The 16,486-nt window shown below is 42.5% G+C and overlaps 1 protein-coding gene across 7 annotated transcripts in view; it reads left to right on the top strand.

The window, feature by feature from the left end:
* Nucleotides 1-16,486, top strand: part of ICA1L (islet cell autoantigen 1 like) — a 55,344-nt gene that overhangs the window by 17,767 nt on the left and 21,091 nt on the right. For all 7 annotated transcript variants that reach the window (XM_073306460.1, XM_073306457.1, XM_073306462.1 and 4 more), the window contains 2 exons: nt 8,919-8,991; nt 9,985-10,108. In XM_073306460.1, coding sequence (XP_073162561.1) covers nt 8,919-8,991; nt 9,985-10,108 — 197 coding nt within the window. The remainder of the gene's footprint in view (nt 1-8,918; nt 8,992-9,984; nt 10,109-16,486) is intronic.

Here is a 16,486-nt window from a genome sequence, read left to right as displayed (position 1 = left end):
TGTTTTTGGTTCACAATAGACTGTCTTCTACATTCTTAACATCTGATAACACATACAATAGGTTGGCCTCCAATTTAAAAGGCATTTTCTGACTCATTCCCACACCCTTGGCTATTCCTGGGTTGTTCATAATCTTCAATCTGAATTTTCTTTGGTTGGTTAGTGGAGACTTCAGACCCAATTCTGATCTCTCTTACTGCAGCCTAAATCTGGTGTAACGTATCTGACTTGCACTAAGATCTGAATCTGGCTATTGGTTTTTATGCTAGCCCCACTCCCAGGACCTAGTTCCCCTCTGGAATCTAACTGTTTGAAAGTTTCTCTCTCTCACCAACAGAAATTGATCCAGTAAAAGATATTGTATCATCCACCTTGTGTCTCTAATATCCTGGGACCAATGCAGCTACAGTACCACTGCATACTTTCTCTCTTCCACTCTTTTTACCTCTTCAAATATCACATTGTTGCCCCTGTTTGACCCGAGTGGTGAGCCAAAGTTTGGGGCCCTGGGGATGTTCTATTTGGAAGTAGAAATTGATGGAGTCTGGTATTTTATTTGATGAAATCTTGTTTATTTACAAGGAATGTACAAAGTCCTGCTTCTCCTAACACAGGAGGAGCCAAGAACAAAAGGAGCAGTTTCTTAGCCCTGGTCTACACTAGGACTTTAGGTCGAATTTAGCAGCATTAAATCGATGTAAACCTGCACCCGTCCACACGATGAAGCCCTTTATTTCGACTTAAAGGGCTCTTAAAATCGATTTCCGTACACCACCCCTGACAAGTGGATTAGCACTTAAATCGTCCTTGCAGGGTCAAATTTGGGGTACTGTGGACACAATTCGACAGTATTGGCCTCCGGGAGCTATCCCAGAGTGCTCCACTGTGACCGCTCTGGACAGCACTCTCAACTCAGATGCACTGGCAGTGTAGACAGGAAAAGAACTGCAAACTTTTGAATCTCATTTCCTGTTTGGCCAGTGTGGCAAGCTGCAGGTGACCATGCAGAGCTCATCAGCAGAGGTGACCATGATGGAGTCCCAGAATCGCAAAAGAGCTCCAGCATGGACTGAACGGGAGGTACGGGATCTGATCGCTGTATGGGGAGAGGAATCCGTGCTATCAGAACTCCGTTCCAGTTTTCAAAATGCCAAAACCTTTGTCAAAATCTCCCAGGGCATGAAGGACAGAGGCCATAACAGGGACCCGAAGCAGTGCCGCATGAAAACTTAAGGAGCTGAGGCAAGCCTACCAGAAAACCAGAGGGGCGAACGGCCGCTCCGGGTCAGAGCCCCAAACATGCCGCTTCTATGATGAGCTGCATGCCATTTTAGGGGGTTCAGCCACCACTACCCCAGCCATGTTGTTTGACTTCTTCAATGGAGATGGAGGCAACACGGAAGCAGGTTTTGGGGATGAAGATGATGATGATGATGCGGTTGTAGATAGCTTACAGCAAGCAAGCGGAGAAACCGGTTTTCCCGACAGCCAGAAACTGTTTCTCACCCTGGACCTGGAGCCAGTACCCCCCGAACCCACCCAAGGCTGCCTTCTGGACCAGGAAGGCAGAGAAGGGACCTCCGGTGAGTGTACCTTTTAAAATACTATACATGGTTTAAAAGCAAGCATGTGAAAGGATTAATTTGCCCTGGCATTCACGGCTCTCCTGGATGTACTCCCAAAGCCTTTGCAAAAGATTTCTGGGGAGGGCAGCCTTATTGCGTCCATGGTAGGACACTTTACCACTTCAGGCCAGTAACACATACTTGGGAATCATTGTACAACAAAGCATTGCAGTGTATGTTTGCTGGCGTTCGAACAACATCTGTTCTTTATCTCTCTGTGTTATCCTCAGGAGAGTGAGATATCATTCATGGTCACCTGGTTGAAATAGGGTGCTTTTCTTCAGGGGACACTCAGAGGAGCCCGTTCCTGCTGGGCTGTTTGCCTGTGGCTGAACAGAAATGTTCCCCGCTGTTAGCCACAGGGAGGGGAGAGAGTTGAGGGGATAGCCACGCGGTGGGGGAAGGTAAAATGCGACCTTGTAACGAAAGCATATGTGCTATGTATGTAATGTTAACAGCAAGGTTTACCCTGAAAGACTGTAGCCACTGTTTTATAAAATGTGTCTTTTTAAATACCGCTGTCCCTTTGTTTTTCTCCACCAGCTGCATGTGTTTCAATGATCACAGGATCTTCTCCTTCCCAGAGGCTAGTGAAGATTAGAAAGGAAAAAAAAACGCACTCGTGATGAAATGTTCTCTGAGCTCATGCTGTCCTCCCACACTGACAGAGCGCAGACGAATGCGTGGAGGCAAATAATGTCAGAGTGCAGGAAAGCACAAAATGACCGGGAGGAGAGGTGGTGGGCTGAAGAGAGTAAGTGGCAGGCTGAAAACAGGGCTGAAGCTCAAATGTGGTGGCAGCGTGATGAGAAGAGGCAGGATTCAATGCTGAGGCTGCTGGAGGATCAAACCAGTATGCTCCAGTGTATGGTTGAGCTGCAGCAAAGGCAGCTGGAGCACAGACTGCCATTACAACCCCTGTGTAACCAACCACCCTCCTCCCCAAGTTCCATAGCCTCCACACCCAGATGCCCAAGAACGCGGTGGGGGGGCCACCGGCCAACCAGCCACTCCACCACAGAGGATTGCCCAAAAAAAAGAAGGCTGGCATTCAATAAATTTTAAAGTTGTAAACTTTTAAAGTGCTGTGCTTAAAGCGCTGTGTGGCATTTTCCTTCCCTCCTCCACCACCCCTCCTGGGCTACCTTGGTAGTCATCCCCCTATTTATGTGATGAATGAATAAAGAATGCATGAATGTGAAGCAACAATGACTTTATTGCCTCTGCAAGCGGTGATCGAAGGGAGGAGGGGAGGGTGGTTAGCTTACAGGGAAGTAGAGTGAACCAAGGAGCGGGGGGTTTCATCAAGGAGAAACAAAGAGAACTTTCACACTGTAGCCTGGCCAGTCATGAAACTGGTTTTCAAAGCTTCTGTGATACGTACCGCACCCTCCTGTGCTCTAACTGCCCTGATGTCTGGCTGCGCGTAACCAGCAGCCAGGCGATTTGTCTCAACCTCCCACCCCACCATAAACGTCTCCCCCTTACTCTCACAGATATTGTGGAGCGCACAGCAAGCAGTAATAACAGTGGGAATATTGGTTTCGCTGAGGTCTAAGCGAGTCAGTAAACTGCACCAGCGCGCCTTTAAACGTCCAAATGCACATTCTACCACCATTCTGCACTTGCTCAACCTGTAGTTGAACAGCTCCTGACTACTGGCCAGGCTGCCTGTGTACGGCTTCATGAGCCATGGCATTAAGGGGTAGGCTGGGTCCCCAAGGATAACTATAGGCATTTCAACATCCCCAACAGTTATTTTCTGGTCTGGGAATAAAGTCCCTTCCTGCAGCTTTTGAAACAGACCAGAGTTCCTGAAGATGCGAGCGTCATGTACCTTTCCTGGCCATCCCACGTTGACGTTGGTGAAACGTCCCTTGTGATCCACCAGAGCTTGCAGCACTATTGAAAAGTACCCCTTGCGGTTTATGTACTCGGCGGCTTGGTGCTCCGGTGCCAAGATAGGGATATGGGTTCCGTCTATGGCCCCACCACAGTTAGGGAATCCCATTGCAGCAAAGCCATCCACTATGACCTGCACATTTCCTAGGGTCACTACTCTTGATATCAGCAGATCTTTGATTGCGTGGGTTACTTGCATCACAGCAGCCCCCACAGTAGATTTGCCCACTCCAAATTGATTCCCAACTGACCGGTAGCTGTCTGGTGTTGCAAGCTTCCACAGGGCTATCGCCACTCGCTTCTCAACTGTGAGGGCTGCTCTCATCTTGGTATTCATGTGCTTCGGGGCAGGGGAAAGCAAGTCACAAAGTTCCATGAAAGTCCCCTTATGCATGTGAAAGTTTCGCAGCCACTGGGAATCGTCCCAGACCTGCAACACTATGCGGCCCCACCAGTCTGTGCTGGTTTCCTGAGCCCAGAATCGGCATTCCACAGCATGAACCTGCCCCATTAGCACCATGATGCATGCATTGGCAGGGCCCATGCTTTGAGAGAAATCTGTGTCCATGTTCTGATCACTCACGTGACCTCGCTGACGTCACCTACTCGCCCGGTATCGCTCTGCCAGGTTCTGGTGCTGCATATAGTGCTGGATAATGCGTATGGTGTTTAATGTGCTCCTAATTGCCAAAGTGAGCTGAGCGGCCTCCATGCTTGCCTTGGTATGGCGTCCGCACAGAAAAAAGGCATAGAACGATTGTCTGCCTTTGCTCTGACGGAGGGAGGGGCAACTGACGACATGGCTTACAGAGCTGGCTTCAGGGAGCTAAAATCAACAATGGGGGTGGCTTTACATCAAGGAGTATTTCAGGCAGGACTTCACGGAGGGTTCCAATAAGAAATGGTGCACCTAAGTTATTGTTCTTATTGGAACAAGGAGGTTAGTCTGGCCTCTGATTGATACATGACTAGATTTACTTCGCTGCACCTTCCCTGTGAGTGACTGCAGTGTGACCTAGAGGAATGAGTTCCCTAGACGGGGGGGGAGGGGGGGAAGCAAATGAGTACAAACAAATCTGGTCTATTTCTTATTTTGATACACTCCATCTATCTTTTACATCTTTGGCTGGCAGCAGACGGTGCAGAAGGACTGCATGCCATCCTCATCTCTTGCCTGCCTGGCAAAAGATGGTACAATACGACTGCTAGCAATCCATATCGCCTGCCTGCTCACCATAAGATGGTTCAATAGGACTGACTGCAGGACTAAAGAGAATGACTTGATCAAGTCACTCCAAATTTAGTCCCTGCGCCCATGTCTGTCCAGGCGCTCCCGGCCGACGCAGCCAGGAGCATCTCGGACATGACGATGACAGCTACCAGTCCTATTGCACTGTCTGCTGCCACAAGGCAGTGGGTTGCTGCTACTGTCTAGCAATGCAGTACCACGTCTGCCAGCACCCAAGAGACATACGGTGACGGTTACCTGAGCGGGCTCCATTCTTGCCGTGGTATGGTGTCTGCACAGGTAACTCAGGAAAAAAGGCGCGAAACGATTGTCTGCCCTTGCTTTCACGGAGGGAGGGAGGGAACGGGGGCCTGACGATATGTACCCAGAACCACCCGTGGCAATGTTTTAGCCCCATCAGGCATTGGGATCTCAACCCAGAATTCCAATGGGCAGTGGAGACTGCAGGAACTGTGGGATAGCTACCCACAGTGCAACACTCCAGAAGTCGACTCTAGCCTCAGTACTGTGGAAGCGCTCCGCCGAGTTAATTCACTTAATGCACTTAGAGCATTTTCTGTGGGGGGACACACACTCGAATATATAAAACCGATTTCTAAAAAACCGACTTCTATAAATTCAACCTAATTTCGTACTGTAGACATACCCTTAGCTTACAATCCCAAGCCTCTTTAGCCAACATTCCCAAAAGTGCGTCTCTCTCTCTCTAGCTTTTTCCAGGTCACACTGTGTTTACCAGCTGCTGCTTGGCCTTTTTCTGTTTCTCTCAGCCTCTCTCTGTTCTTATCTGTTTAGTTTCTATGTGGTCTGTCTTTCTCCTCACCCCCTCAATTTAGCAAAATCCCTCCATTCAGTCCAAAATTCCTGAGCGGGTTCACAACATGCTTTTGTCTTAGGTGGGGGACTTCTGATTAACTTACCCTGACACTTATGTCAGCTGAAGGATGCCTTTATACCCAGTCTCAAAGAGGTTTGTGATCCAGTCAGTCTCCAGTACCTCTCAGCATAACAATATTTTCAAGTTAGCACTTTTACATTTCAGCAAGTACCATGTTCTTATTTCATTATTTTTGGACAGACATCATCAGTGCCCAATGGGTTTAGTGATTTGGGAATTTGCTGGCTGCCTACTTTTATATTCTGGGCTAAACAGAGTGAGGTCTCTGTCTTTGCACTGCACAAAACATTTCCCCTCTTTCTTACATCAAGAGATCAGTGGTCCTCTTGATATAGCTACACGATTTATAAGCAAATTAAATAATTGCCCTCTTACTGACAGGAACACAAAGTAAAACCAGTAACCTGCCTCCAGCAGTGGACAGTTATTATTATTTTTAACAAGGTTACAGTACAGTAAGAGGATGAGAAAATCAGAAGGAATCCTAGATCTAAATTCCACTGAGCCAGATTCTGACTTCATTTAAACAATTGTAAATCCAGAGTAATTTAATTAAAAACAATGGTGCCATTCAGTCAGCTCTAGCAAAATCAATGGTGTTAATCCAGATTTACATGGCAGTAATTGAAATCTAGATCCAGCTCACTGATTGTATGACTTGAGGTAATTAATTTGACCTCCTACAGCCTTAATCAATCTAGTTTAAAATTGATAAGATTTAGAATCCCTTTGAAAAAATCAGATGTTGTGTATTTAAAAAAGCCTTCTCTTGGAGGAAGGAAATTACAAAATGATTTCTCTGTAGTATCTTGAATTTTTAGAAAAATTATAGTCAATTTTCCTCTTCTAATCCAGTCTATCCAAACAAGGGAATCAAAGCAACAGATGTCTTGTTAAGAAAAATAGTCTGAGATGTAGATGCCAGCCATTATAAGCAATCTCTAATCTGCTACAAATTAAATGTCCAAATCCTGTTTTGTGTGTGCTAAATGGAGGCATTAATTTTTGCAAGGAAAGACACTTACAACCCAGACATTTCTCTACTATCCATTCTTCTGAATCTTTGGAGCATCTCCAGACTTCTGCTTTCATGTAAGATACAACAGTAACATTTGTGGTATGAAAGCTATTTGACTACAATATGAACTATTTAAATAAGTGAGTTTTACATTACGTTCATTAACTTTTATCCACAACATTTCAGTAGCCTTTCCTTTATTACCTAGGCTCTCTCATGAAGGATAATCTTTGGTTAAAACAGATCTCCTTAATACATAAAAACAGAAGAATTTTTCTTGGGTTATCACTGTCTATTCTTCCAAGCATGCATCATAATAGTGCAACAAACTGGAAAAACCACCAATTTTCAGACAAACCACATTTGTGAAGCTGCATTTAAGACATCATGACACACATTTGTAGCTAGTCTGACCATCACTAAGGCAACATTTTAATCCCAGGTATTTTTAGTAAAAGTTATGGACAGGTCACAGGCAGTAAACAAAAATTCACAGCGAGTGACCTGTCCATGACTTGTACTATATACCCCTAACTAAAACTTGGGCCAGGGGGCCGTGGGTTCTCTGTGGGGGCAGGCCAGGGGTGGTGCAGGTGCTGGGGACCCTGCTGGTGCTGGGAGGGGCAGGCAGCGGCATGCAGCCCAGGACCCATGCTGATCTCTCTTTACAAGCTTTCGATAGTGCTCTTTTAGCTCTATTATAGAAGCTTTAGGGAAATGGAAACGATCACTGATGGCTGACATTGCAGCATTCCTGCCTTAGTTTACCCAGTATTTTCTCTGACTCATTCCAACTGTCTGGCCAAGCCATGTAACAAAGTCCAACCTTTTTGGGGCCTCAGAGTCTGTCACTTAATGTCTACAAACATAGGAAAACAACCAAATCTTCAGCCTAGCCAGGCTTGGCTATTAGCCTCCTCCTTCGCAGGCTAACCCCAGCTGCAATAAACTGTCCAAACCCTATTTCCTAGGCTTCAACCTCACTACCTAGAGGCTAGCATACTTTCCCTTTACCCAGGTTTTCAGGCAGGCTATAGTCCCTGACTGGCTCCTGTCTTCAGCTAGGCCATAGGACAATTTGTCTCCTCAATTTTCCCCACTGCTGAGGTTCCTTCCTCTTAAATCCAACCCTACACAGGTGTAGCAGGGTGGGGTTAACAGAATAGGGCTGACTGTCCCAAAGCCTTTTACCCTTAAAAGGGGCATGCCACCTTGTTACAGAAACATTTTACTCGTTGTTGCAGTAGTACCATCTTGTCATTTAGCTTCCTGAGTATTTGCTACCCTCTCTTCTCACAAGGAAAAGATCTAAAATGTCTAAAAAGAAACAAATCTTGGCCCATCTTCCTGATATCTCATGGGTGACTGGTCATCAGTTCAAGCTTCCCTCTAAGCCCTCACCACCTATTATGGGTGCCAGCTACAACTTAACACTTCGGTATTCCTATATTTCCACATATATAACCAAAAATTGTGTACTGTGTTATGGCATTTGGGTTGCTACTTCATGCAGTGGCCCTTGCCACATCCATTCATGCTTGCATTCATCCTGCAGATGTCCTTGCTACTGATTTTTTCCACCATCCAATGAATTACTAAACATCTGGAGAATGGATGGTGACTGGAAAGAAAATACAGATGATGCTGTAATGGTGATAGTTGTAAATGTCTTGGTTTTCAACAACTAGGAAGGCCCCATATAGTCCACAGCATGGAAATAGCTATGGAATCTATGTTTTGCAGCCCAAGTACTTATCTATCTGAGATGGTACGCGTGTACACAGGGTGGCCAGCCCCTCCCGCTGCTGTTCCACTTCCAGCTTGAAGTGCAGACATACCCTGTATAAGTAACCTTCATTTCTTGTGTATGTCTATCCTGATTATATTGGGTAAGTTTGTTTGCAGGTCAAATTCAGCCCCAGTGTAAGTAGGTGCAAGTTCCTTTTGCTTCATTGCATTTGCTTATGCTAGAGATGAATTTGGTCCATAGGCTTTGGATAGATTCTGCCTAGAAGAATATTTACCAATGGAAGTCATATATATGATTATCTCAATTGAAACAGACAAGTGATTTCTAAAAGAATCTCTCTAGCTTTAAATTTCTTTTACTGGTAAACTTGCTCAATCCTAGGCTGTAGAATGTTATCATATACCAAGAAGACATTTTCTTATTTATATTCACATTACTGTTTCCATAGACTAATGTACTAACTCTTTTTTTCCAAGGTTTTTCACTGCATTCAGGCAAGCTGTATAGATCTTCTAAAGACTATTGAGAAATACCAGCAGAGACTCAATGGTATGCAATAACATATGTATTTTAATTTAGTGTAATAACCATCATTACTTTTTTTTAATATTTTGAATTTAAATCCATTGTTAAAACCAGATAACTGTTTAATCTGAAACAACCTTCTGGCATATTTGAAATGGTTTTTAATTTCTAGAGAATGTCACTATTTTAGTGTAAATACTGAGTGCCAAGATTTGGGATTTCTTGATAGAATACATTAATGCTACCTGTATTTGTACTAATGGCAGAAAATGAAGAACTCCGTTATATGGCTAATTTAACTCGTTCTAGTAGCCCTAATTCTTGAGGCTATCATTGAACTAAGGGAAGCCATTACAACTATTAGAAAACATGACCAGTGGTTTACATAAAACTTAATTTTAGTTTCCCTAAATTTTCAGAAAAGCTCCTCCCTGTTTATGAAAGTAAATGATTTTAAATAAAATTGTAAGTTTTTCCAAGTGAAATTGTGGCGCAGTATTATCTCTATAAAGTTCTACGGATAGTACAAATAACAAAGGATAGTAAAAGTAAGTTTTAGACCCTTAGCAGACAAGGATCACTGATTAAAGTTACATCCTTTATGAATCAGAGTTCAATTAAAAGTATTTTTAAATGTAGTAATAAATTACCATAAACAACAAGATACTAATGACTAAAGTCTTTTGTTCAGCATGTCTCTATATTCTTTATCTGTGTCTCCTACCAAAGAAAGTCTCAGATGCCCAACTGTGCCACATGAAAAAGTATTTGAGAAGTCTGATTTGGACATTTGTGTGTTTTACTTTAAAATTTATTCCTTCTTTCCCTCCTCTCCCCCCCAATACATACCATATCAACTATAAATGCTGTAAAACCTAAAGATCTTTTTATGCATCTTATCACTTTGAACAATAATGTGCTTGTTTTCCCACCCTCTGGGGACTATTCTTAATAAGATTAAATACATTGGAAGTGTTAGTTTATCTATTTATATTGTGCAATTATTTCCTTTTATAGTTACGTCTGACGAGGAAAATGAGCTAGGGCTCCTTTTAAAGGTTCAAGGAGAGCAAGATGCTACTAAAGCTGGCAAAATGATGGAAGCCACTGGAAAGACCCTCTGTTCTTCTGCTCAACAAAGGTTTTCAATTATTTTATGTAGTCTTTCTTCAAGTTACATTTGGTGCTATTAATATAAAGTTATGTACATGGAATAACGCACCTGTTTGGTGCTTTAAGATTCTGAGGTTAGATCCACAGAAAGCAAATATAATTTTATGTAAAACAAATAGACTATAATAAAAGAAATATATACAGAAAATACAAATAATCAAGAAGTACAGACAGTACAATCAGTGTAATTTAAATTGCAAATATAAATATAGAATTGAACTGAACTTACAAATAAAACATACTGCTGCAGTGAATGGGCCAAATTCTGCAGTCTACACTGTGGTGTAAATTAAATGTCATGAGTAAATTGATCAAAAAACATTATAAGTGGGTGCAAATGATAAAGTAGTAGGGCTTGCACCAATATACTAAACGAGTGTAACACTGAGAAGGGGCAGCAGGAAAATTGCATCAGGGAACAGAGCAGCATCTCCCCTATGCTGTTACACCATCCTAGTAGATGGTTTTACTACTGTATTCCCTTGTTTGTGCCCTTGGTGTGTAAATTACTCATTTTAATCTCTGCTGAGAGCTGTAATTTGCCAACCTTATTCATGTCAGGTTCTACCTTACTATGTAAGCAGTCCCATTGCAATTAATGGGCTTATGTGAGTATGAATTGTTACCTATTATGACTAAGGATGGCAGAATCAGGCCTGATGGACTTCTCTTGCAAATTAGACTACCATATCATTTACACCAGTTGTCTGATTAATATACATTATTTACATCATAGAAGTTAGCCAGGGACTTATATGGGTGTTGCATTTATTTACAACATGACTGCATTTTACCCAATATCTTCAAGCTCACAAAGGAAAAACAATCTGATGTAGAAGGAAGTAATATTTCTCTTTAAAACGGATTTCTTTGCTATCTCTGCCTTGAAAAGGGTACTTTGGTTATTGAAAAGAGGTTCTTTAATAAGGCCATTCTTAATGGGTTTTACTGCTGTTTGAAGCAAAGACAGGAGTGTCACAGAACATTTTAATTAGTATAGGGTGCATTAGTTTATCTTAAATGCGGTATTCCTTCAGAAAACTGAGCATGACATACTGGTATATCGAAAGCTATTTTCAATTTCAAAGGATTCTGCAGAATCGGTATATGGACATGTGACCTGGGGTCAGGAGACCTGGATTCCAATCCCAGGTCCGTCAATGACCTGCTGAGTAATCTTGGACAAATTACTTCATATATTTGCCTCAGTTTTCCTCATGTGTAAAATGGAGATAATTCTTACCCTCCTCTAAAGTGCATTGAAAAGTTATATGCAAGTTCTAAATTTTAACCTATGTTTAAAAAAAATAAAATTGTAAAGTAAAGCATACCAAAAGGTAGGAAATCCAAAAGTTAAGGTTACCCAGACAACCTTAATTATGCCACTTTTGTGTTTGCATCATAATACATTCTTTAGTTAGTTAATGAATATAAATATGACTAATTCAGAGCGCAGGTTGGATGAAGCACAGTGGATTAAATATGTATTTTTAATCATGCTTCATTCACTCTATAAAGCCTACCCTGTCCACTGAGGTCCCAGATGTGCTCTCACGCTTTATCTAGATTAGGAATTAAAATAGATTAGCACACATTAGCTAACATATGCTAACACATCAGTCTAGTGCAGACAAGGCAAACTGCCTTTAACACATGCTCAACTGGTCGAATTGAAACCTGGGCTCCCCCCAGGTTTAACTTGACCAGTTTAGCACGTGTTAAAGGCAGTGTGCCTTATCTGTAAAAGACTTTTAAAGTGTGTTATGTATGCTAACACAGGCTAACATCACACCTTCAATTCTAGTCTAGAAAATGCCTCAGTTAAACAAGTGTAAAGTGAATGGTAGTTGCAAACAATCTGGCTCTCAGCACCTCTCATTGACTGTTTAACCTTGCCTCATTCACTATTCGCCATTCAGCTTGCACATCAAATGCAGCAGGGGACCTGTAGAAATAAATATAACTGAACAAGAAAGTGAATTTCACCTCTTTAAAAACAAAACAACTTGAGCTTTGGGGAAAAAAATTCAGCTCGAATTGGGAAAATCAAAACCTCAATTTCTTGTGGAAGTCAAATTCTGGAATATTTTGTTTTTGAAATGAAATATGCTTCTGGGGCTGTCAAGGAGTGTGGAGCCTGAAAGCGCTGGCCTCCACTACTCCATGACTGCCCCCATCCCAGGAAACCTGTCAAGAATCTGGGAGCTTTGGAACTTGGCCTTGAAGTTTTCAGGCTGCTGAGAAGCCAGAGACCTGGAAACTCTTGGAGCCTCAGCAGCCACTAGGCAGACTGATGAGGAGCCAGGAGCCCACAAAGCCGTGGCTAATTTCCTTTGAAAGATTAGTTGAGCCTGGAAGGCCCTGGCCAATTTCCTTTGAAACCTGCAGAACATTTTGCTTTTCACAAATTGGCATTTTCCAACAACAAATATTCTAATGAAAAATTTCCAACCAGGTTTAGAAATAATAGCATGTGATTGTGTAAGACTATCATAAGTCTTATGAATGTGGGGCAAAGTTAGTTAACTTTTTGAGTACTTCGTCTTACATCTTAAGTCCTGATACCGCAAACATTTGTGCAGGTGCTTAACTTTATGCACAGGAGTACTCAAATTTAACTTTGCATGCAGAACATTAATCAGGATCATGGTCTTCAATTTCTTTTAATACAGTTTCTTTCTTGGAATTTCACAGGGTTTTTAAAAAAATGAAATGATAAAGTTAATTTCCAAAATGTGGAATTATTTGCCAGACAGTGCTATGAGGCAAGGCTGAAGCCCTTCAAAGACTGTATGGAACAAGGCAAGGATCCTCATTAACCCTGCCTCAATGATAACACAAAAAGAAAAGGAGTACTTGTGGCACCTTAGAGACTAACACACTTGTGCATTGGAGGAGATAATTTTTCCACAAATTTTTAATGTGTTGATCTAAAATTTCACTCTGTTATTTTGTGCATACATGTGCAGTGGTAATAGAATGTTAGGATATTAATGATAACCATCTCCTGCTATAATTTTTAAAATTACAGTATCTTCATGATAGATTTTTAAAACCTTAGAGCTTGTCAAAATATTTTTATTGGACCACCAAAAAGCATGAAAAAGTCCCATTAGGTATTACCTCTGTACTAAATGTTGTTTCTATTGCCTCCTGCTGAGGTGAGAACTGCAATGTGTGTGTTTGTATACATTAAACACAAAAAGACTACATAAAAAAACATTATCACGGTTGCAAAATCAACCACTCAAAAGTTAAGAAATGCCAGAATAAAGGTTGCCTGTACAACCTTAATTTGGTCCCCTTGCACGTAGGCATTATGATACAGTCTTTAAGTACATAACATCACTTATTTCCACAGGACCCCTGCTTCATCCAATGCAGAGAATGAATGGTTCTCACTCAGTGAGCAGCGATTCAAAATTTTGTTTTATCCTCATTGTTCAGTATGTGGCCCCAGGCCTTCCTTATTCCACGCTATTCAAACTCTGCTTTGAAGTCAGAATTATTAATTTCTTCATGGGCTTTTCTATGGTACTCATTATTATAGTATCTGAGTGCTTCACAAATGTCAATTTGCTTTCACAAGACCCCTGTGAGATGAATGGATACTGTACTCATTTTACAGATGAGGAACTGAGGCACAGAGAGATTAAGGTCAAAAGTATCCACTAATTTTAGGTGGCTGATTTGTGACACCTAATTTTTCAGGGTACATAGCACTATATAGCACCTTCTATGACCAAAGCACATTTCCCATTGACTTCAGCTGCAGCTGTGAATGCTTAGCACTTGTGCATTTCATACCCAGCAACACACAATTGGTGACCACCTATGAAAAAATTGGTTTAACTTACTTGCCTAACATCACGTACAAACACTGGCGGAGGCAGAAATAGAATCCAATTCTGCCAGGCAGCATTCAACTGCCTTAATCACGTAACCATTCATTTCTTCCTGAAATCCCCTTCCTCATTCACTACACATTTTCCAATTCCTGTAGCAAATGAAGCAGGGTTTGTACAGACAACAGCCTCCTTCACTACACAATCCTGATCCATCCCTAGAGCAAGTTCATCCTATGCAGTGAATCAAGCAGGAGTCCTGTGAGAAAAAATAGTATGTGATTATGTAATTAAAGACTATCATAATGCATATGCACAAGGGGGCCCAAAGTAGCTTTTGTTTAAAGTTTTTAAAAAAGTGAATTAAAAAAATAGAAATTCCATCTTATCGCATTGTATTGGCATCCACATGGGTCATTTGCAGGGTTGGAAAATTTAAGTTCTCCACACAGACCTCTGGCAGTTGAGCTAACAGAGTAACTGATAGTGAAAGTAGGTTGTCATCCTCTATATGGACCAGGACTAGAGAGGGATGGAGCACTTTGACAGTGAGTTTCACAAATATGTACTGACAGTACAGGAATGGTGAGATTCACAAATCGTGGGTTCTATTCCAAACTTTGCAAGCAAGTATTCTCTAGTGGGCCCAGACTCTTCTGCCCAGTTACCCCAAGCTTGACCCCTTCTGCCCAGTCTCTGTCCCAGGCCTGTGTCATCTGCACTCCTGACTCCTTGTCCCAATCCCATTCTCCTCAACTAGCCAATTCCGATCTCTTCTCCTCAGGCTTCTCATCCCATCTCCTTGCTCAGCCATTCCCAATTTCTCCCCCACCCACTCCTGGCTCCTTTTCCCCAGTCTCCTTGCTCAGCCTGTCCCAGTTTCCCCCTCCCTTCCTTTTCGGCTGATCTCTCTCTCTTCCCCTACTGGCCTCAAGTCACCCCATCCCCTCCTCCTCTGTCCCTGTTAACTCCCAGTCTCCCTCAGCATCTCAACCAATCTCAGTGCTCCCACCCGGCTTCTTGTGCCAATCTCTTTGCCCAGCTAGTCCCAGTCCCTCCTCTCAACCCAGCTCTTTGTCAGATCTTTCCCCCCACTCCCATCAGTTCATAGTCCCAGTGTCCTTGCTTGGCCAGTCACAGTCTACCCCCAGCTCTTCATCCCCATACCATTTCTCTCTCCAGCTCCCAGTATCTATGTCCAGTGAGTCCCAGTCTTCCCCCACACTCCCAATCTCCTTGCCCAGCCAGTCCCAGTATTCACATCCTTCACAGCTCCCACTCCCAGTGTCCCTCTTCCCCCTGCCCACCAACCTCCAGTCCCAGTCTCCCACCTCAAACCTCTTGTCCTAATCTACTTCCTCACCTCCCTCAGGTCCAGCTCTTGTCACTGCATTCAAATCAAACAACTTTTCGCTCTGGATTCGTGGAGAGCACAGGAGTGACAGGCTCCCTGCTCTGTGCTTGCCCCAGCCCAGCCTGCAGCAGCCTAGTGCTGCAATTGCTGGAGCATGCCCAATGCAGACAGAATCTGTGGTGAATTTAGCAGTGTAACTAGCAGTTCCCTACTGAGCATGTGCAAACCAATTTTTCAAAGGTGTTTTTGGGGTTTATTTTTTACTTCACTAAATTTGGACAGATTTTCTCTAGAGTAACAAAAAGTCAGTATCCCTGATGCAAAGGCCACCACCCCTGCCAAATTTCAAGTTCTAGCTGCAAAGCATGGAGGCACCGGAGCCTTTCAAAGGAAAGGTGAAAACTTGGTGGAACAACGATAAGCAATGAGATACGGTAATACCAGGTTACATAATATATAGGAGCGACAGAGTAGGTCATGCTGGTGTGGGAGTGGCTCTATATGCAAAAATAAGCATAGAATCAAATATAGTAAAAATCTTAAAGGAATCAAACAGTACCATAGAACCTCTGTGGATAGAAATTCCATGCTTGAATAATAGGACTATAGCAGTAGGAATGTACTACCAACCACCTGACCAGGATGGTGATTGTGAAATGCTATGGGAGATTACAGAGGCTACAAAAAACAGAAAATCTCGTAATAATGGGGGATTACAAATATCCCATATTGACTTGGAACATATCACTTCAGGATGGGATGCAGAGATAAAATTTCTAGACACCATTAATGGCTGCTTCTTGGAGCAGCTAGTCCTAATAGTGACCACAATGTAATTAAATGTAATATCCTTGTGGGGGAAGAGGATACTAAGTAAAGAAACCCCACAGGAGCATTTAACTTCAAAAAGAGGAACTCCACAAAAATGAGGAGACAAGTTAAATGCAAATTAAAAGGAACAGTCACAAGAGTGAAATGCCTGCAAGCTGCCTGGAAACTTTTTACCACCACCATAATAGGGGCTCAAACTATGTGTGTACCCCAATTTAAAAAAAAAACACCAAAAAATGCCACAATTGCTAAACAATAGAATAATAGAGGCAGTCAGAGACAAAAAGACATCCTTTAAAAATTTGAAGTCAAATTT

The sequence above is a fragment of the Lepidochelys kempii genome, chromosome 11, assembly GCF_965140265.1.
Source record: "Lepidochelys kempii isolate rLepKem1 chromosome 11, rLepKem1.hap2, whole genome shotgun sequence".
Lineage (NCBI taxonomy): Eukaryota > Metazoa > Chordata > Testudines > Cheloniidae > Lepidochelys > Lepidochelys kempii.
This window is presented reverse-complemented; position numbering and strand designations above follow the sequence as displayed.